Below are 23,450 nucleotides of genomic sequence, written 5' to 3'. Positions count from 1 at the left end.
ATCTGAGGTCGATAAAATGAGTACCATTGAGTTGGGTAACAATGAACATCTGTTATTCAGCGCCAAGAGACCTCTGGGTGAACGTGCGCTTTAAAAATACACATGTTATGTTATGTTATTGGTGGGGTCAGGGAAGCCACCGAACACCCTTCATAGAGCCACCAAAGATAGAATTCTGGGTCCATTTCCCTTCTATCCGCCACCAGTGATGGCTCTTGTAGCGTGAAGAAGGCTCAGTCACTAAATACCAACAACTGCACGGCCCGATTGTACAGTCGTAGGGTTGGTAGTGCAAACCCCCCTCCCCATCCCAAACAGAAATTTGGGCTAATAAACCTTCATATTGAGAGCGGCCAGTCCTAATAGAGGGATTGAGAATTTCCTTCACCTCCCCACAACATCACATCTATATGCATCTAGAACTCGGATTACATTTTGTTGGAAAAATAGGTCCCAGTCCGTCGTTATGTAGATCCAGAGGTATGTGAAACCTCAAGGCTCCCATCTGGGGGGATATCTCCATTCCTGGTCCGGCTCTTCAGTAGAGAGTGGGAATGCCACAGACATGTCAGAAAATTGTGCTCCCTGCTTGAGATCCTAAAAGTTCGAGGATGTGTACCACTTTCGGGAGGGGACTCTCTGGATCCATCCTATATAGTAGGATATCGCCCACATAGAGCGAAATGACGTCCTCTCATTCGGGTTTTCATCAAGGCCGCAAATCATCCTTGGGTCTCCATGTAACCATTGGCTCCATCGCGACATTGACAAACCGTATGTCCTAAAGCCCTGATTTACATCAGGATGTGATTGATTTTTTCACTCATTAAATCTTCACAATAAACAACGCTCAAGCTGAGTCTTATGCTGGTGTCTTTTTTAACTAAAAGGAGTCGTAATGGGGCGATTCACAAAGATATCTATAAGCACACGAAACAGTACTCCTGTAGCATTATTTCACTCACACTAAAATATATAAGACTGATATATTTAGGGCAAATAAAATGGTCTGTGCATCTTTGCATGTTTAGCTCTTGCATACCTAGAGCTGGAGCGCTCATGTGCTCCTCGCTCTGCGAGGCTTATTGTATTCAATAAGATTTCAGAAGGGGACTTAAAGCCCCGCCCATCATTTTATTTATTTATTTATTTATTTTTAAAATTTCTAGAGCGCGCAAATACCTTCCGGTGTCTCGGCGCTAGTGTGTACAGATTACATGGTTGTGAGAAGATGTTACTGGTTAAAAAGCCATGTTTTAAGATGTTTTCGAAAGGAAAACAGCGAAGTATGTTCCTTGATCTGAGAAGGGATCTGGTTCCACAGTTTGGATGCAGCCACTACAAATCGTCTGTCTCCCCAAGTTACCTTTTTTGTTGGGGGAATTTGGAGCTGGTGAGCTGTGGATGAGCGCAGAGTTCGACTGGGTTTGTAAATTTTGAAGGCGTTTTTGAAGAAGTCAGGACCGTTATTGTTCAAGGCCTTGTAGGTTATACACATGGCCTTGAACTTTATCCTGCTTCTTATGGGTAGCCAGTGAAGCTCTCTAATTATAGGGGAGATAGAGGCGTATTTTGGTATCCCCAAGAGGACCCTTGCAGCAGCATTTTGAACAAGCTGTAGCTTATTCACCACTTGTTCCTGTGCATTAAGCAGTAAGCCATTACAGTAATCCACCTTGGATAATACCAGGGAGGACATCAGAGTTTTGCCAGCAGTGGGAGGGAGAAACGGGAGCAGTTTCTTCACCATTCTCAAGGTGAAAAAAGAGGCCGAGACCACGGCGTTAGCATGGCCAAGGAACGTCAGCTTACTGTCGAAAAGCACGCCCAAGTTTTTCACCTTGGCGACTGGCAGTGGAGGTGTACCCAGTTCAGAAGGCCACCAGACCGGAGACCAAGACGGAGTTAGTTCGCCAAAAACCAATACCTCCGTTTTGTCGGAATTTAGCTTTAAGCAGTTCCGATTCATCCATGTACTGATTGCCTTCATGCCTGCCTGAAAGTTAGCTGCCACAGCTTCTCCGTTTTTATGTATCTCCAGGATCAGCTGTGTGTCATCGGCGTACGATGTGAGCCCTATGCCGAATGACTTTATTACCCTCACCAAGTCCGACACATAAATGTTGAAGAGTGTCGGACTTAGCGAGGAGCCCTGGGGGACACCGCACGGAAGAGTGAAGTCAGGGGAACTGAAGTTTCCCATCTTCACGGATTGTATCCTATTGGCCAGGAAGGAAGCAAGCGTTGCTCTGGCCCTGCCCTGGATGCCAAGGGCGGCGACACGGTCGATCAAAGTAGAGTGATCGACCGTGTCGAATGCGGCGGATAGGTCCAGTAGTATTAGAATCGCTGTACCACCCTTGTCCATGATAGTCCTGACCTCCTCAGCTGCTTTGATCAGGGCCGTCTCCGTCCCGTGACCCTTCCGGAACCCGAACTGCGTATTGTCCAGCAGGTCATTCTGGTCGATAAAGGTCGACAGTGATCATTCCCATTGGCTGGCCTCCGATTGAAAACGAGGCTTTTTTGTTACCGCCCTGTCTCCTTCTCGGATGGCCCATCCGGACTGGATCATTTGCTTACGGCTTGAGACTGTCTCCTTCAAATAGTGGGTGAGCACTTCTTTTTATCATGCCGGTTGTTTAACATCTCGGCAGTCTCAGCACTAATAATGGGTGGCATGCGATTCTTTTGTGACTTGCGGTCGCTCTAAATTGTATGTGTTTTATTACTTGTATTGCGTGAAACTGCCTTTTGTCAGTGGGGTTGGGTGCTGAGTGCCAAGATGCTCCTCGGAGTGATAGTAGCGCTATATAAATGTGTGCTTACATTACATTACATTACATTACATCACTTGAATGAGCGCGGCGCCGCTAACGACACCACGCTCACTTTATTTATTTTTATTCTACATCTATGTTGAGCGCGGCATCCACTTCAGGACACCGCGCTCTGTTTTTTTTTCTTCCTTTCTTTCTTGTTATTTTAGCCAGGGCTGAACTGCATCCGGTGTGTAAGCCTTACTCAGTGGCTAGCTGCTTTTCAAATGCAGAAACTTCGAAGGCGAGGGCATGAGGGAGTGGGTGCTCAGTGTCCATAAGTGGCACTTGTTCGCTCGCCAACGCTTCTATTCCATCTGAAACACTCTTTCTTTTCAGCGCATATTCTGTCTGCAATCCCTTCTTGGCCCTCAGACCCAACCCGCCACCTCCATACCCCCTCCTTAAACTCAAAAACTCAATTTACTTAAAGCAGTTGACTGAAAAAATATCTGATGCACAAACTTTAACTCCATCCATGCTCATGACGAGCTCAGCTCGTCATGAGGCACAGTGCTCCGGTGCTCATGACGAGCTCAGCTCGTCATGAGCCGTGTGACGCTCACATGCGGGGATAATTCCCCTGCTGTGCTGAGCGTTCCACGGGAATGGTTGTGCTCATGACGAGCTCAGCTCGTCATGAGCACACAAGCACTGTGCCTCATGATGACCTGAGCTCGTCATGAGCACGGGGGCGCTGTGCGCGCACCCCGCCCCCCAACACAGCAGGGGAATTACCCCCGCTGCGAAGGGGTTAATAACCCCCGCATGATGTGCAACCCCCTCCCTCCCACGCACACCCATGGAGTTTTCCTCTACATTTTCTGTGTTGTCATAACTTAATTGGAATAATGTCACCTACAGTCAGCCTCTGAATCACTGCCCCCTAATCTGAACTTCTACCCATGCCCCTGTTCACTAACACCCCCCACCCCCCATCGATCTGCCTCTCGGGGTAGTGTTTGCCACAATGAGAATCATGGTGGCAGGTGGGGTAGTAAAGGGGCAGTGATTCAGAGACTCCCTTTCGCTCCCCGGGTGGTAGAAGTCAGAGGGCTCCTAGCGCTGCCAAGGAGTGAAAGTCAAGAATCATTTCATGGACACATGAGGTGAGATTTACAGCCATGGAGTGCCAACGTACACCTTGTTTAAGTAGTCATTACTCTGCCACTGACCTGCTTGTTCAAGTCCCCATTAGCCACCTCTTCTGGTAACGTTGCTCGTCCAGAGGGCATTTCACAGTAGGGCTGGGTTGGCACGAGCCGGTTGTTAATTTTTGCTGTTGTTGACCCTCCACTTCTTGGGGACATGCCTGCCATTTTTAGGACATACTGTGGCAAACATGGGGCTATCTGGCCGGACACTGCAGTCAATACTGAACAAGCATTTACAATGCAATAGGTCTCGCATTTACACAAGTTTGAGCTATTGATATTGCAAAGAACAATGCCTTTTATTTTTGATTCGTTTTTAAAACATAAATAAAAGGCATTGTCATTTACGATACCAATAGCTTAGACTTGTGTAAATGCGAGACCTATTGCATTGCAAATGCTTGTTCCTAAATGGGAGGAGGACATTTCAGGGTCGATTCCCAAAAGGAATGTATGAGCATTTGAAGTAGGCCCTAATATGCTTCACTGTGTGCAGAATAGTTAACAGGATACAACTAGATAATATAGAGAAAAAACTCTACCAACTCCTTAGAAGTTGCTTACTTACCAGGAAGGTGTGAGACATAAACTAGAGCTCTACTGACAGGAGTTCTTGATTTCTCATCGATTGTTAAGAATAGTAATGAAAGGTTTCTCTTAGGAGCAGGACAAAGACGACATTAACTTCTCTGTGAGTTGTGCAATATGTGCTAAAGTCCGATAATAAACCCTGTTAACAGCCTTATTAAATAAGAATGTGAGCGCGAGGACAAACTCGATTAAGGGCATCGATTTGTGCAATTACCTACATTAAAGATTATTGGTTTGTGAAATGTGCAGATGTGTGAGTGCGGTTGTAAAGTCTGTGCTGCTGCAAAATACAATCTCGTCTTTTATTTCTCGTGGAGACCTTAACATTAAGGTTTTACAACTTTTGTTTATATCAGGCAATAATGTCTGGGTGAATGTATGACATTGTTCTGCATTCTGTCCATCTATTGTTGTTTTTGCATTTGTCACCCTGAGTGGGATGGGTATGCTCAGACGTGAGTCCCATGCTCTCCACACCACTGGAGTCAAGCTATCCTGGCTGAAGACGGCTGGAATGCCAGAAACCGGTCCTCGGAAGCTTGTTTCCGGTCCAGGGAAGGCATGGCTTGGCAGTTCGGGCTGGACTCTTACCATGAGGCACAGGGTCAGACTGATGTGCATATGGCCATGTCTGAACTGGGGTGGTGTGGAGTGCAAATAAACGATGGATTTAGGCCCAGATCTCTGTACTGGGGTGAATGTATGACATTGTTCTGCATTCTGTCCATCAACTGTGGTTTTTGAATAATGTCTGTTATCTCTACAGGTAAATTTAACTGGTGTTTAGGTATATTGTGAACTGGAATCGCTATCCAAATTTACACTTTTACAAGAAATTTCTCTTAGCAAAGCTATAAAGGGAAATTGCAACTGTGTGGTACACCCTGCCGGTGATTTCACTTTTAGCATATGAATTTCGAGCCTTATCAGCTTTAATTTTCGCCATAGTAATACATTTGGTGTTAAATGGTGTTGTGAATTTCATTTGTTTAAAAGAAATTAAGTATATGTCATATATGCATTTTGCTGAAACATGGATGGAGTAAGAAACTTTGTTACACAACATTTTGATAGTACTATTTTTCATATTTTCAACCTTTTTATTTAGATTGTTTACATTACCTTACAGATTCAAAGGTTCCCAAAAATAAATTGCTGCAAATGAAGGTGACAAAGGTATGACTTGCTGATCAGTGGCGTAGCTAGACCTTTAGCAGCCCGTGGTGGTCCGTGTGTTTGCTGCCTGCGAAGCTCGCATGTAAGAAAGGGGTGGGCAAGTAGGCAGTGCTGGCGATTCCTGATTTTGTCGCTCCGTAATGGCCGCAGGTAAGACCGGGGTCACTGCCCATTCCTGCATTTGCCACCCCGCGATGGGCACAGGTAAGGGGGGGTGTGCCGCTGCCTCCAAAATTCATGCCGCCCAGGGCAGACCGCCCTCCCACACCCCTCTTGCTATGCCACTGTTGCTGAACCACTTTTACAGGCAGTACTGCGATAATGTGCACACATCCTTCAACTGCAAATGCCTGCTTTTAAGATGATTTATGTGACGATAGGAGTCATTTTAGGCCTGCCTTGACAGCACAGCTGTCAGACAGACATTGTGCTTACAATACACTTCATGTGGGCTTTGGGTCACATCATTTGTGTTTTTTACTAGTCTGTTTCAGCCTTAGGCTTGAGACTTTATCATCATTTCTGGGCTCACCCATAAGAATATTTCTCTCTCGCCGAATGCTATTGGATGTTAATGTATATGTTTACACCAAGTGTGATCTCAACTTCCACCTCGACAACCAACTTGACACCAGCACCACATCCCTCCTGGACAACCTCCGCAACATTGGACTCCGCCAGATCGTAACGGAACCCTCGCACTCATCAGGACACACCCTCGACCCATTCTTCACAACAGGAAACTCCATCACCTTCAGCCACACCACCGAACTCCCATGGACTGACTATCGATGCGTCCACTTCACCTTCAGAACACCCACCATCTACAGACACCAGCACCTGCTCCAACGAAGAAACTGAAGCAGAATCACTGATGACCAGCTAACCTCATCACTCAGCAACTCCACCCCAACCATTGCGGAAATCGACAACCCCAACACCCCAGCCCGAACCCTCCACAGATGAATCTCCGACAGCGCTAACACCATAGCCCCCCTCAAGAAAAACAACAACATCCATGCCAAGAGAGCTAGATGGTTTACCACCAAACTTCGAGATTCAAGACGCGACCTAGAGGAACACCAAATCCACAGAAGCCCACAACAATTTGAGAGCCGGCACCAACACCCAACACCAACTCATCAGAAAAATTAGGAAAAATGCGATTGGAGACAGAATCTCCACTCATGCACACAACAGAAAAGAAATCTTCAACATCATCAAGGAGTTCGCCCAACCCACCAGTGAGTCCACCGACATTCCTCCCTCAGAAGACCTCTGCGACAAACTCAACACCATTTTTCACCACAAAATCAAGAGCATCTACGAAAACTTCAACGAAGACAACTAACACACTGAACCCTCACCAACCATCCCCGACACCCTGATGCTAGCGATCGACAACTGGACAGCCCTCACCACCGAAGACACACTGAAGACGATGAAGTCAATCCACTCCGGGGCCTCCACGGACCCCTGCACCCACCACATTTTCAACAGACCCGCTGACACCATCGCACCCATACTCTGCCACACCATCAACCACTCCCTGGAGACCACCTTGTTCCCCGACGACTGGAAACACGCCAAGACCAACCCCCTCCTGAAGAAACCCCTGGCGGACCCCGCCGACCTCAAAAACTACAGACCCATCTCCCTGCTCCCGTTCCCAGCGAAAGTAATCAAGAAAGCCATCAACAGCCAACTCGCCATATTCGACGAGCACAACATCCTCAACTCCTCCCAATCCAGCTTCAGAAAAAAACACAGTACCGATACCGCCCTACGCACCGCAACAGATGACATATGCACACTATTAGACATAGGAGAAACATCAGCCCTCATCCTCCTCAACCTTTCAGCGGCGTTCGACACAGTCTCTCACTGAGCCCTAATACGCAGACTCCACGATGCAGGGATCCAAGACAAGGTCCTCGACTGGATCCGCTCCTTCCTCTCTGGCAGAAGGCAGCAGGTCAGACTCCCCCCTTTACTCTCGGATCCTACAACTACCACCTGCGGAGTCCTCCAGAGGTCCTCCCTCAGCCCTACGCTCCCCTATGAACGTCTACATGGCTCTGCTCGCCCCCATCGTCAGAACCTACGGACTTAACATTGTGTCAGACGCAAACGACACCCAAATCATCCTCTCCCTATCCAACAAACACAACACCGCCAGACACAACTTTCGAGAAGGCATGGAAGCCGTCGCCCAAACCCAGATGCCTGGAACGACACTTGGTGGCCCCCTGCCCTCGGAAGCCCGCCCACCCCCACGGACCACGCATAACACCTGGGAATCATCCTGGACTCAGAGCTCAAAATGGACTGCCAGATCAAGTCCGTCTTGTCCTCCTGCTTCCACACCCTCTGCCTCCTATGTAAAACCTTCAAATGGATCCCCCTCGAACACAGAAAGACCGGCACTCACGCCCTGGTCACCAGCAGACTCAACTACGGCACCGCACTCTATGCCGGAATAATCAAAAATCTCACCGCAAGCTATCGAACATCCAAAACGCCGCCACAAGACTGGTCCTCAACCTGCCAAGACCCTGGCACATCTCCCACCACCTGCGCACACTCCACAGGCTTCCATCGAAGCTAGAGTCACCTTCAAGATACTAACCCACACTCACAAGGCGCTCCATGACACCAGACCAGCATACCTGAACAGCCGACTCTAATTCCATGCACCTCGAAGGACCCTACTATCAGCCCAGCTCTCCTACTCCGTGGTCCCCCATGCCAGAAAGACCAGACCAGGAGTCCGCTCCTTCTCCTTCGTCACGGGTAGAGCCTGGAACGACCTTCCGCTCCACCTCAGACAGACAACATTGCTCCCCATCTTTGCAAAAACCTCAAAACCTGGCTCTTCGACAGACCCCCTCCTTGATGGAATGGAACCTGCAACCCCCCCACAGCACCTTGAGACCCTTAAGGGTGAGTAGTTGCACTTAACAAACACCTGATTGATTGATTGATTGATTGAACTACATGAATTTCTGTCTGCTCCTGCTGACTCTCTCCATTACCCTGTTTCCAGATTGTCTAGCTCTTAGTTGCTCAGTTTATCTCACACACTTTCCCTTTCCATCCCAGCGACAGATCATTTTTGATTCTGGGACCATTTCTTTTTATCATCAAGACACTAAAGGCTCTTTATATTGTAGGCTTCTTTGCCTTCGATCAGCCATGGCCCATGCAGGTAAGAGGGTAGGGCTGGGTGGGGGGGGGGGGGGATTTCGACAGACGATGATGAGGGAAAATGAATTAAATAACTATTTTCCCCTCGGCATTGTCCGTCGAAACCCCCCCACCCGGCCCCACCACCCTTACCTGCATGGCCCACAACTGCCTTCAATATGCGCTTCTTTTGTTTCTATGCCAAATTACCTAAAGAAGGACTATAATGAATGCTTTGTTGTCAGCGCTTAATTTGTACAGGTATTTGTTGGTGCTTGACACCAGCAGCTATTTCTCAACACTTAAAATTTTTAGGAAAGCCCACCACATGGTGGCATTGAGTCTATTATTGGAAGAGCACAGGAGCAGTGTTTAACCCATTGTCTGCAGCACGAATTCCGCTGCGGTGTGGGTGATTTAATCAGTGGGTGGGGTTCGGACGGCCCCCGGCCGTCCTCTGCACACGCTCGCCATCATGTGAGATGGCTGGGGGTGGTCCGCAGCACCGAAGGGGTTAACAATCTGATATACCAGTAATAAGTAGTAGCAATAATATCAGTGTGCCCTGGCCATTCTTATACCTTTAGGTGACCTGGTATATTACAAATTGTCAAATTTGTAGGAGTTGATGGTTAGAAGGTGGTGTTAATATTAGTATTTGGTAGGGTAGGAAGGACCTGTCGGTGGTGCAAGCTACAGTGGCCTCCTGGGGCCTGCACTTTTTTTTTTAATTAAGCACTGTAAGTTGACATCCTCCCTTTATTTAGCACAGAAAAAGGGACTGTATCAAAGAAAAAGGAGCATTCAATATAAACACTATTTTGTTTCTTACATTTGTGACTTTAATCTGATTATGTGAGCACAGAAAATACTGACCTATTGCCTTTGCCAGTGTTTGTTTAAAAGTGCCGTCAACTATAACAGCACACATTAGCAGTACTCAGCTCCTAAAATCTTTAACAAAGCATAGCTGAGTCCCTTTTTGATATATTTGCTAATTATTTGGCATGATTTAACGCTGCAAGTCACATTCATTATATCAAACATAACAAGCACTGGCAACACCAATCAATATGGCTGTTCTGGGTTAGAAACTCGTACCAGAGCTGCACACAGAAATAACACACAATAAATCAGTATCCAATCCATGTTTATTCTTTAAAAAAGAAAAGTGCTTTAATACTCACACAACTAAATACTTAACTCAAAATAACAATCATCTTTTCATTTTCAGGTGGAATTACGCATTGGAACCACTCCTTTAGGAGCCTTGCGGTGAACAGAGGTGTAAATCACATAGCCTGTAGAAATACCATAGGGGGCAACTAATCCTGTAAATGCAGTCTGATCCCGCTATCCATCGGGTACCATGTGACACTTTGCACACCAGTAGGCTGTCATTATAAAAAAAAAACAATAGGTCTCGCTTTTGGGACCCAGGGCCAGATGTATCAATATACACTTTTGCGATTCTCAAATAGCGATATTTAAGGAATCGCTATTTGAGAATTGCAAAATGGTATGTATGTAGAAATTCGCTATTTTTTAGCGAAGTCTTAAACTTCCTTAATTGCGATTAGCAAATTGCTAATCGCAATTAAGGAATAATTTCCCATTCATCTCTATGGGCCAGGAGGCCCATGTGAATGAATGTGAAATTATTCTCAATATGCGATTTGCAATATGCAAAGCGCAAATTGAGATTAATTTCAAGGGTGCACGGGTGTCTCAAGGACACCCTGCTGCACCCTTGAAAATGACATGTGTGCGCATATGGCGCACATACATGCCCTAAGGGCATGTATGAGCGCCACATGGCACCTTTACAAATTGCAAAAAGTGCATTTGTAAAAGAATTCGCAAATTTCCACCAACTACAAGTTGGTGGTAATTTGCGATTTCTTAGCCAAAATTCGCAAAAATGAAATGCTTCATACATAGCATTTAAGAAATCGCAATTTGCGATTTCTTAAATGCTTACGCAATATTAAGGAATCGCGAAATTTTCGATTCCTTAATATTGTGAGGCTTTTTGCATGATACATACCATTTACCTATTTTTTAGTCGCAAACTCTGTTTATTAGCGATTCGCAGCATTTGCGACTAAAAAATAGCTTGATACATCTGGCCCCTAATGTGTTTAGCTATGCAGCACATAATCCTGGCTGCTGCGCTGTCATGGGTTGAAGAGCTATACAATGCACTGCACACTGGGTCATGCAGTACGATGCAGGAATACAGGCGTGCATCAGGAAACATTTATGTACACATTCCAAGGCTTTTTAATGCACAGACAGAAAGATAAGTGCCTCGATGCAAATCAACAGCACTTTAACATCCTCTGCTGTTAATTCAGAGGCAGGGTGTTACTCATTAAAGAATGTGACTCTTGGGTCACAGGTGAGCGCGGGGCTGACTCGGGGAGTATTTTCTGCAAGCAGCCAACCAGAGACCAGCCCATGACACGTTTAATGGATTGACAACTATGCTGAATGCTGGAACACTCGCACGCTGAGATGCTTCCTAAATGAACATAAAGCCAATCAGCTCGCGTTGAATGTTGGCACGCTCACCCACATGATTGTTTGTGAGACAGCGTACATGAGTGCAATGCAGCCTGGGTTGTATTTCTGAAGGATAAACCGATGAACCAATCAGAAGGGTGACTGGCCACTCTAAAACGTGCAAAGTCGCTGTACGTACCGCTAGAACATACCCGTTTAGGGATTCTTTTTTTTTAAGAAACGCAGTCTGTAGCTTAGTTATCTTTCATTGAAAATGTAAATATAAAAGGTAATCAAACACATCTGAAGTATATAGGTAAATAGGGGACTATGACAAGCTTTTAAAACGAGTAGCCTTTCCATTCTAATTGTTAGTTGCTAGCGCTAATTGCCCGGGGCTGTGCACTCAAGTGGTCGCCAGTTGTGCTGGTTTCCACTGAAGGAATGGTTCTAAGGAGACACTTCTGGGTGTTTTGTTTAAGAGCGACTCGTTGTAAAGTACTTCTCGGCACGGGTCACTTTTGCACATGAAGGGGGGGGGGGGAGACACAGGGGATGAGGGAGGTAAGGAAAAAAAGGGATTGTGAAGCTTACATTACATTGCAACAAAGGCAATATCGAAATATGAACTACTTACAGAAAATGGAAAGTAAGTTGATTGCCGGAGTCAAAGTGGTATAAGACATTTCTTGTGTGGTTTTTTAACCTCTCCATGCAGTTGAAGTCTTTCATCGCCACCATTCCCAATGCAGCAAGACATCAAGTTTTAGTTTTTATTTTTTTAAAAGGGGCCCTTCGAACTGCCAAAATCTCTAAGCATCAAAGAGAAAAACAAAGTTTAAGCAATCGCAGCTGGGAAAGCGACGGTGCTTTTTTAAGTTATTAACATGAGCCAAGACAAGATAACGTTAAGGGAGGAATTCAGCTGGCACAATGCGCGCCGCTGCTTGCTCCCAAGACCCCTAGGCCATGGGAGTGATAGTTTACAGGAAAGGCGGGACATGCACCCGCCTTTGGCCACTTGCGTACTTTTACAATTGAAAACCACACGCAAAGACCAGTGGAATGCGTGGGAGGAGTCCGGCCCACACGGAGAAGTCTCTTGGAAGTCTGGAGTGATTCCAAGAGGCCCTCTAGTAGAGCAGCGCATGCGCACTGCGCTAGGCTCGACCTAAAAAAAAGCGCTGGGATCTACAGATCTCCATTTGAAACAGAGAACGCTGAAAGCCTTTCACTGCTCTGAGGTCGGAATACTTTGTTTCAGTTTCAAATTTGTAAGAAATGCATGTAAAATGTTGAACTATTATATACAAAAATCCTTTGGCTATATTAAAGTAAAATCTATATAACAAAGCCCTGATTTCGAAGTTGTTGTGAGCAATAAAAAAAAACCTTCGTGATTAAGAAAGGATACGATAGACGTGGTACAAACATCTCCAAAGTCAGGGGAGACAGAACCCGCAATGGCAGCCATGCATCACTCAACCTTATCTCCTGCTCACATTTCGGGTTAAGTATTGGGTTTTACTTAAAGTGGGTACCAAGCGCGCTAAAACTACATACCTTCTGTAGAAAGGCAACAGAGTCGCAACTAGAGACACATTTTGGAGGCGGGGATTAAAAGGGGGAGAGAATGAAAAGACAAATGCATGAGCAGAAAAAAATAAGAAATACCAGGGGAAAATAGGGGGAACGAAAGACTGAAAATAAAAAGGGGGCAGAGCTTGAAAAGACGGACAGAGAATACAAAGAGAAAATGAAGGAACAAAAAAAGAGCATCTGAATGTAATATTTAAAAAACAAGCGACAGGCATCAATGGGTTAATGACTAATTGTCCACATCTAAGTGTAACCTGCGGGTCAGTGGTTCCAGTCATAGGAAAGCATATCCGGAGCTTCTCGTTTTCAAGGAGGTCCGCTTGTAACATGGCTTTTACAAGCAGTAACTTAAGTCAGGTGGCTCAGCTGGTTAATGCAAATACTGCCGAGCGCAGCACGGTGGTTAATGGTTCTTAACCCAGTGAAAAGCTAAGGGCGTTAATACACCTGCAGCAGTATGTTTAACGACTAAAACACATGTTCCAAAATTAGTGGTATCAAGGAGTGGGTTAATGCACCAACTGCAGAAATCTGTTTGCTATTCAGGGGTCACGGAGTCCAGTCCGTGTAAGGTGGCTCCCTCCCAGCAAGGAAGCTCAGTAAAGGGCGTGAGTTATGGTGCATAAAAAGAAAAAAATCATGACATACTTTAAATACATTTGCTCCTAAAATGCCATTTCGCCTCGAACAGTCCTACAAGCCACGCCCACGACAAGTGCCGCCACTACCCCTGGCACTCGAGATATTGACTAGAGGTATTATGCCTTAAATGTGTCAGTGTCGTTCCCTATCTGCATTCCCTCGTTAAATCCTCGTCGCCAGCGCTCTAGCCCGTCGCTTCAGTATTTCGCATGTCCCACTGCCCTCCTTCCTTTCGCATCGCCTGCCTTACCCTACTGCCCCCCAAACTCTACCCCCCCCCCCCCCCCACACCATCCGTCTCTGTTCCCGTCCCAAGACCCCTCATCTTCCCCTCATTCCCTCGATGACCTGGACTCTCCCTTCCTTCTTTGTGTATCCCTCCCCCTCCCTTTTTCGTCCCTCTTTCTCTCACTCTCCTTCCCTCGTGTCCAGCCTCCTTCTGTTATTTCCACGCTCCCTCCACCCTCCCTCCCGGTGCCCGATTCTAGCTGCCGCTGCCGCCTTCTCTGGCTCTCCCCTCCGCCTCTCCCTACACCTGTCCCTCCCTTCATCCTTCCTTCCCCTGTCCCTCTGCCCTCCCTCCTGTCCCTCCTTCTCCCCCTCCCCCGCCCCGCGGCTCTGACAGGCCTCCGCAGCCCTCGCACAGTCCGGCGGCCCTGCACGGAGCGGGTGGAGCCCTGCCCCGCAGCCCGTGGATGGAGCGCAGGGGCCCGGCGGGGACCTGGGGCGGCCCGTGATGGGCGGCCATGGCTCAGGCCGGTGGCAGAGAGCGCGGCGCCCCCCAGACGGGGCTCCCACCCGAGCCAGAGGAGCTGTCCCTGGAGCAGGTGCTGAAGTGCTACGAGCAGCCGGTGAACGAGGAGCAGGCCTGGGCGCTCACCTTCCAGGGCTGCCGGGGGCTGCTGGGTCCCGGGGGGGCCCCGGCCGGCCGCCTCTCGGGGCCCTCCGCCCTCGTCCTGCACCGGGATGGCACGGTCACCGTGACGGGTGAGTGACTCCGCGATGGCGAGTCCAGGGGGTGGCGGTGGAAGTGTCACTGTGATTTGTTTCTCCTGGGGGGGCTCTTTGGGGCATAGTGGGTACCACGGGAGGGGTAGCTGAACAAAAAACCCCTCCGCCCTCCTTCGCCGTTGTAGCAAGGTGTGTGTGTCGGAAACGTTATATGAAACGTGAATTCGATGGATTGCCTGGTATTTTATTTTAAGACACATTTAGGGTACGGGTGGAGGCGTCTGTCGCCATGAGGGGTCCGATGGGTGGATCCCCGCGAGGAGCAGGGGGTGCCACCCCACGAATGATACCCTTAGTGAGGTAAAGTGGGGCGCTGTGAGGGCCCTGGGAGGGAGTCCAGAGGAATGTGGCAGTTCAACATGCCGCGAGGGGACGGGGGCGTGTCTAGAGGCAAGGGCACATTTAAAGCAAAGTGCTTGGTGTTTACGACTGATGTAAATGGTCTTGCTGGAGAGGGCTGAGCTGATGTGCGGCTGGAAGAGAAGTCGAAAGTTAAAAGGATTAGTTAGAAAGACTGGGTCTCGGCTGCTGGAACCTGCATTAGCAGGTGCTGCTGCAATTTACGCTTTTCGCGCCAAGAAGCCGCAGAGCGCGTGCGCTCTCATTACGTACTTTACACACTCACCCCTTCATTCATGCTTGCGGCTCACTGTCCGTGGGCTTCTCTTCGGTGTTATCGGGGGTAGGCGGGGTGCTTATTCGTGCTTTGCATTGGCATGGCTGCATGGTCTCACTCCTGCAACAGCAGGGCCAAGCGGCAGGAGCGAGGTGCACTGGCCGAGCTGCGCGTGGGTCCCAGCACTGGAGCAGTGGGGCCCACTGCAAGAAGCATCCGAGGTGCCACTGGGAGAGCTGTGCTTAGACCTCAGTGCCGGCATAGCAGGGGTACTGCAAGGCAGGAGCGAGGTGCACTGGCCGAGCTGCGCGTGGGTCCCAGCACTGGAGCAGTGCGGCCCACTGCAAGAAGCATCAGAGGTGCCACTGGGAGAGCTGTGCTTAGACCTCAGTGCCGGCATAGCAGGGTGCTGCAAGGCAGGAGTGAGGTGCACTGGCAGAGCTGCGCGTGGGTCCCAGCACTGGAGCAGTGCGGCCCACTGCAAGAAGCATCAGAGGTGCCACTGGGAGAGCTCTGCTTAGACCTCAGTGCCGGCATAGCAGGGTGCTGCAAGACAGGAGTGAGGTGCACTGGCAGAGCTGCGCGTGGGTCCCAGCACTGGAGGTGTGGGCCCACTGCTAGAAGCATCAGAGGTGCCACTGGGAGAGCTGTGCTTGGAGCTCAGTATTGACATAGCAGGGACGCTGCAAGACAGGAGAGGTGCATTTCACGGGCCAAGACATTCCTGCTACTGAAATAGCAAGCGATGCTGCAGGGCAGTGCTGATGTAACCTAGAAGGGCTGTGCTTGGAAGTCAGTGCTGAACCAGCAGGTGCCCTGCAGATTGTAGTCCACAGGCGGAGATGGGTGTGGGTGTCCGCACAGGCACACCTGGGCTAGTCAAGTCAAGTCAAATATACTTTTATTTGATTCATTAAAAAAACCCATAAAAGGATGGACAACCATCATAAAACACAGTGCTTTAGAATATACATTTTTTTTAAAAACCTAAAAAGGCTTGAGGTTGGTATCAGAATAAGGAGATACTTATTATTTTAAAAATAATGACGAATATAACAATGCATTTGGGAGAGATCTGCTAATTAGTTGGCTGCTTGGCAGGGTCGCATTTTGCCAGTTCTTTTGCTGCGATTTTCCATAGTATTATGGCTCTACAGGACAGAGGAATTGACGACCCTCCGAGACATTTAAGGAACGCTGCTCTACATGTTCTTATTTGTTCCTTCCTTAGAGCCTCCCGGAGAATGGATTTTCGGGCTTCCAATAAAAAAGAGCAAGTACATAGAAAGTGTAGTAGTGACTCTTCCCCTTGACCACAGAGACGACACTCCTTGGTTGGCCATATTTGTTTCCATTTTGGGGTCAAATCCTTTGAGGGGAAAGACCCCATGCGTATCAAAGTCAGATAATGTTTTTTCTGGTGGGAGAATTGTTCCAAAAGGTATTGTTGCGGCTTCAGCCTCTGATAATCCTTAATCACAGCCCATGCATGATGTTTTTTTGCAAAGGACGTTTTATCAGTTAATAAAGAAGTCCGTTTGATAGCGTTATTGACTACGATTTTAAATCCGGAGTACGTTGTGAGGGTGAGCCAAGCATCCTCTAGTTGTAATGCCGACAGGGATTCCTTCAGGGCTGCTGTGGTTGAGTTAGCTAGGCTCTTTTTGTTTTCAATCTCGACCCAACAATAGTGGGCTAGGGTGTTATCTTCTGCCTCCCTCATCCTTCAGTAGTATTTTACTAGGGCGCCTTGTCTGGCCATAATCTGATTTTTTAGACCATATTCTAGGCGGATTTGTGCCTTTGAGGTGCGTAGCGGAATTGAGAACAGTCTCTTAAATAGTGTAGATTGTGCTGTAGGACTGTGGCATCTTTGGTGTTCAGAATTTCTGAGCCGTATGAAATGGAAGGTAAAAATTTTGCAGCAATCACTTTAAGCAGGTGGGCAGTGGAGCATCCTATACGTTTTTTCCTTAGAGTTTTAAAAGCGAACAACAGTTGTTTGGCTTTCAAGCGACCTTGGTCCAAGTGTGATTTGAAGTTAAGCTTACAATCTAACTGAAAGCCTAGGTATTTGTAGCACGTAACCCTTGTCAATTGATGCTCACCCAATTTCCAGGAAAAAGTTTGACTTTTCGGTGTTTTAATAGATTTCGAGAAACACATAACTTTTGTTTTTTTATGGTTAATCGTAAGTTGGTTCGAGGTGGCATAGTCTCCTAGTTCTGTGATCAGTTTCTGTAGGCCTATGGGAGTTTGTGCTAGCAGGACGATGTCATCAGCATATTGGACACAAGGGATCGTTTTTTTTCCCAATTTTGGAGGGTCTGCTTGGATTAACCTGAGGCGCTTATCGAGATCGGAGGTGTAAATGTTAAATAGACAGGGTGCCAGTACGCAACCCTGTTTTAGCCCATTGGATGTTGGAATTTTGCCGGTTAAACTGGACCCATCTCCTTTCTTGATTTGTACCCACGTATGTGAGTATAGATTGATGATGGCCTTCAGGAGTCGTGGCGGAACCCCCCAGTCTTGCATTTTTGCCCATAAGTTGGCTCTTGAAACTTTATCGAAAGCTGCTTTTAGGTCGATAAAGCAGGTGTACAAGGGCCTAGATTTTGCAAATGACTGATTAGCTATGAGAGTAACCGCTGAAATATTGGTGAGGGTGCCCATCCCTGCCCGAAATCCAGTTTGTGTGTAAGGATTTAAGTTTGATCTGCTGACCCAAGCCTCTAGCTCAACCAAGAGATTGGATGCGTATAATTTCGCCTCCACATCTATCAATGCGATTAATCTGTAATTGGAGGGATCCGAGCGGGAACCAGACTTGTGGATTGGGTTAAGGATACTTCCTCTCCAGGACTCAGGAATCAAACCGCATGTTATGGTTTTGTTAAAAAGGGGAGTCAGGAGGCGAGAAAAGGATGGAGGGTCGTGCTGAAACAGGGCATTTGGTAGTCCATTAGGGCCTGGAGCTCCCTCAGGTTTTAAGTTTTTTATTATTTTTAGTACTTTTTCAGCAGGAAAAGACTCTGAGTCTTGAGACGGTTCATGGGTCAGTGTGTTATTGGCTTGTCCTCCGCCGCCGGCCCTATTTGCTGGGCTAGTTCCGAGGTGTACAGACAGAGCTGCGTGCTGAGAGCAGCATCTTTAGAAAATGGTGAATCTTTGGGCCTCATGTGACACACATCTCTCTCTGGCTACACGGGCCACACTCACCACAGGTTATGTTATGTTAAATACATTTGTAAAGCGCTCGACTACCTAAAGGTGTCCTGGCGCTAGCTCACACGTTTGAAGAAAGAAAGACTGTAGACGGGAAAAAGGGCCTAGTTGTTAAAAAGCTATGTTTTCAACTCCTTTATAAAGGTGAGAAGATTGAGGGCAGATCGAATGGGATAAGGTAAAGGGTTCCATGCCTCGGCTTTGCAGGTGATGAAACTTCTGCCACCCCAGTTAGTTCTCTTAAATCTGGGGATAGCAAGATTTTTATCTCCCAATGAACGAAGGGTTCTGTTGGGTTCGTACCATGAATGTTCAGCCTAAGGTGGAATGGACCTGTATTGTGTAAAGCCTTAAAGGCCGTGCAAAGAGCTTTGAATTTGATCTGGCGCCTTCCCGGTAGCCAGTACAGTTTGGGATTTCCATTTTGACTGACTTAAATTTGGGGGTGCCAGCGTTTTGGAGCGTCTGTAATTTATTAAGATGTTGCTGCTGTATGTTGAGGTAGAGTCCAGTACAATAGTCCAGGTGGAGAAGTGTGGCTCAATGATTAGAGCGGCAGACCCTGATGCAGAGGTCTAGCCCGGGACCAGGGTTCAATTTCCCGCCTCGGCGGGTCTTGGGCTCAAAATTCCACGGACCTGATAATTCTTGCCTCGGTGCCTATTCCAATCATGGAGTCCCACTCTGCAACTCTGGGCAATAGCTTGCTTAATCTCCACAACGGCCCCCACATTGCTATGGATGCCTGGCCTCCACCTTGGGGGCGCCCAGGAGTGGACGCCTCACAGGGAAAGCCAGGATGGATTCCACAGCGGTATTCGTACAAGCGCCTTAAAACCCTTGCGGGTGAGTAGTGCGCTATACAAGTATCAATTTACATTTTACATTTACAGTTTTGATAGGACAAGGGACGTGATAACAGTTTTTTGTGGCTCATAGGGGATGAATTTAAGAATATTTTTAATCATCCTCAGTGTGAGGAAGGTGGAGGCTGTGACTGAATTTACCTGGTCACCAAAAATGAGTTTGTTGTTCATCTGGACACCCAGGTTTTTGGCCTTCCTCACTGGTGTGGGCAGGGATCCTAATGCTGCTGGACACCTGGATGGAGACCAGATGGAAGTATTGTTTCCAAAAAGAATTCCATCAGTTGTTTCTGAGTTCGATTTTGAGCAGTTATTGCTCATCCAATTGCAAATGGCCTGCATGCAGTCATGAAATCTACTGCCTGTGTCTATACCCTGGTCAAATAGAGACACAACAATTTGTGTATCATCAGAAAAAGAAGTCATTGAGAAGTGAAAGATCTTATTAAAGAAACCAGGGAAGGTACATATACATGAAACAGAGTGGGACTGAGCGAGGACGTCTGTCGGACCCCGCAAGGGAAAGAGAAAGGCTCAGAGACAAATGCATCCACTACTACCATGTCGCGTCTGCATGGACGCCGCCCCAGGCACCTTGCACTCAGGTATAATTTACCATGATATTGAATCTCATTGTCGGGTTTGAACTAGGAGTCATCCTACTCCATTGTGTGTGTGTGTGGGGGGGGGGGGGGGGGGCTGGGCAGTACCACAGCACAGTGCTCAGGGACGACATAAAGGGGTGGTCCAGGTGTGCATGGTCTAACCGCAGCCCAGTCTGTTCGTTGTTCCATTCCCCGACAGCCCCTCCACCATATTCCTGCATTCCTCACCCAAACCCTTCTCAATGACTGCCTCTTCCCCTGCCTCATCCCCTCACTGCCCATTCCACATCCATCCTCTTCACCATCACTGCCCATTCCACATCCATCCTCTTCATCATCACTGTCCATTCCACATCCATCCTCTTCACCATCACTGCCCATTCCACCTCCATCCTCTTCACCATCACTGTCCATTCCACATCCAGCCTCTTCACCATCACTGCCCATTCCACACCCATCCTCTTCACCATCACTGCCCATATCACATCCATCCTCTTCAACATCACTGCCCATTCCACATCCATCCTCTTCACCATCACTGCCCATTCCACATCCAGCCTCTTCACCATCACTGCCCATTCCACATCCATCCTCTTCACCATCACTGCCCATTCCACATCCAGCCTCTTCACCATCACTGCCCATTTAACATCCATCCTCTTCACCATCACTGCCCATTCCACATCCATCCTCTTCACCATCACTGTCCATTCCACATCCATCCTCTTCACCATCACTGCCCATTCCACATCCAGCCTCTTCACCATCACTGCCCATTCCACATCCATCCTCTTCACCATCACTGCCCATTCCACATCCATCCTCTTCACCATAATCCCATCCAGCGTCTTGCATATCATCACTGGATGTTCCCCATCCTGCGTCTTGCATATCATCACTGGATGTTCCTCATCCATCCTCTTCTGTATCACCACTGCACGTTCCCCATCCAGTGTCTTTCATATCACCACTGCACATTCTCACCCAGCCTCTTGCATATGACCATTGGACACTCCCCATACATCCTCTTGTATACCACCACTGCACATTCCCCATCCATCCTCTTGCATATCACCACGGCACATCTGCATCTGTCCTCTAGCATATCACCACGGCACATCTGCATCCGTCCTCTAGCATATCACCACTGCACATCCGCATCCGTCCTCTTATATATCACCATTGCACATCTGCATCCATCCTCTTGCATATCACCACTGCACATCTGCATCCATCCTCTTGCATATCACCACTGCACATCTGCATCCATCCTCTTGCATATCACCACTGCACATTCCCCATCCATACTCTTGCAAATCACCACTGCACATTCCTGTCCGTCCTTGTGTATATCACCACTGCACAGTCCCCATCAGCCCTTCCCACCATGCCCTTCAGAGTCCACCATCATATTTCTGACTTTTCCACCCACTCTTCCTCTTCAGTGCCCATTTCTCGTCCACTCCCTTCCCCAGGGGCATCATTCCCACCTGCCCCAGCCTCTCCCCACCACAGCTTCTTTCCCCATGCAACCTCTTCCCCACCACCACCCATTGTCCAACCATCCTCTCCCCCCTCGAGACTCTTCTGCACCCAGCCCCTTCCCCAGAGGCATCATCGCCCATCCCCAATCACTGCACCCAGCCTCTTCCCCATCAATGTCCCTTTCCATCCATCTTCTTCCCCATCACTTTGAAATGACCACCCAGCCTCTTCCCATTCCCGAGCAAGCCTCGCCCAGTTGTTGCTGCGTTCCCCACTCACCACTGCCAATTCCCCATCTCTCCTCAGCCCACCACTGGCCCTTCACCACCCAGCCTCACCACCGCTCTCTCCCTCAGGCCTGGTCCATGCCACTCTTTTATTGCACAAGCATCCTTGCCTCGGTTTGGCTACCTATTGCCCAATAAGTAGCCTCCTCCAGGCCCTGAGACTTTCTAACGCCAAGGGCTGCTGGAGTCCTGGGCGGGGGAGGGCTGCAGGGAGCAGTGCTGGGAAGCACTGGGCATTGTTTACACTCTGCTGCATCGACGCGGATAAAAAGACAGGTCAGCAGAAGCGGCCGCGCTATCTCACTGCCCCCGCCCTCTCTCTCATATATCTGGAAGGCGCTGCGCATCTCTGCCAGGGCCTCGCTCATCTTCTGTGACGCGACTCTCCCATCAACATGTCCTTTAGGCGCCCTCCGCGCCTCTGTTTATCTGCCTTTCTTTATAGCGCACGTGGGGTCAGTTGTGGGCGCCCTCTGGTGACCCGGACACCGTCCCTCCTTTCCTGGTTCCAGGGGTCATGGGAGAGCCACCAGCAGGAACAGAAAATAAAGAAAGAGCCTTTCAGTTCTTGATCTGCCCCCTGCCCCTCAGCAATAACAGGAGGCTATTGAGGAACCGAGAGTGGGACAAGAGATAAACTCGAGGATTGTCACCGAGAGTCAAGCCCTGCGTGTGACGTCACTTCCGTTACTCGTGGAATATTGCTGAATCAATATAGCTGACCCCCTGCAGCCCACTCTTTCTAATGGTCCCTCGGTATCGCAGTCTTCATGCATTGTGCTGTCGTTAAAGTCCCGTCTCTGTGCTCTTCGTATGCCGCAGAGATTTTCTCGGTATTCCGCCTTGTCAATGCGAATGTCTTTTTGCCATGTCGTCTAGCCGCACATCTGCAGTTCATCATGGCTGAAAAATACTGAAAGCCCAGAATCAGCGTTGAGCCGACACCGAGCCTCTTGCCCCCCCCCCTCATGTTGAGTTTATTGTCCTGCCCCTCCTAACACAAATAAAGCACTATGACATCGCCTGCGTTGGCCCCATCATAGCGCTTTTTTCAGGGACTTTCAGCCATGCTGAACAGCAGATGTGCTGCTAAATAACATGACTAAAAATACATTCACATTGACAAGGCCAATAGCTTGGGCATTGCTGAGAATTACTGGCTTCACCAATGCTTATTTGGTATTGAGAGGGTCTTTCTGAACAAATGTTGAAAGAATAGTGAGACACACAAGATGATGAACGGAATGTTGCACAATGGCAAAAAATTCACCCCCAGTCACAGATCTGGGTTTAATCCATCGTTATTTTGCTCACCAAGCCACCCCAGTTCAGACATGGCCATATGCAAATAAGTCTTGACCCTGTGCCTCATGGGAACAGTCCAGCCCGAACTGCCAAGCCATGTCTTCCCTGGACCGGAATCAAGCATCCTAGGACTGGTTTCAGGCTATCAGCCTTCATCAGCCAGGATAGCTTGACTCCAGTGGCGTAGAGAGCAAGGGACCCACGTCTGGGCATATACCCTTCCCACATAGGGTGAACAGCAAAACACACAAGATGATGGACGGAATGTTGCACAATGGCAAAACATTCACCCCCAGTCACAGATCTGGGTTTAATCCATCGTTATTTTGCTCACCAAGCCACCCCTGTTCAGACATGGCCATATGCAAATCAGTC

At 48.3% G+C, this 23,450-nt stretch overlaps 1 protein-coding gene across 1 annotated transcript in view; it reads left to right on the top strand.

The window, feature by feature from the left end:
• The first annotated feature begins 14,152 nt into the window (after positions 1–14,152).
• Positions 14,153–23,450, top strand: part of SPIRE2 (spire type actin nucleation factor 2) — a 248,938-nt gene continuing 239,640 nt past the window's right edge. The window contains exon 1 of the mRNA XM_086945787.1: positions 14,153–14,659. Within this exon, the coding sequence (XP_086801913.1) occupies positions 14,419–14,659 (241 nt within the window). The 5' untranslated portion in view covers positions 14,153–14,418. The remainder of the gene's footprint in view (positions 14,660–23,450) is intronic.

The sequence above is a fragment of the Lissotriton vulgaris genome, chromosome 12, assembly GCF_964263255.1.
Source record: "Lissotriton vulgaris chromosome 12, aLisVul1.2, whole genome shotgun sequence".
In the NCBI taxonomy this organism is placed as follows: domain Eukaryota; kingdom Metazoa; phylum Chordata; class Amphibia; order Caudata; family Salamandridae; genus Lissotriton; species Lissotriton vulgaris.
The sequence above is the reverse complement of the archived record's forward strand: the minus strand, read 5'-3'. Positions and strand labels throughout refer to the sequence as shown.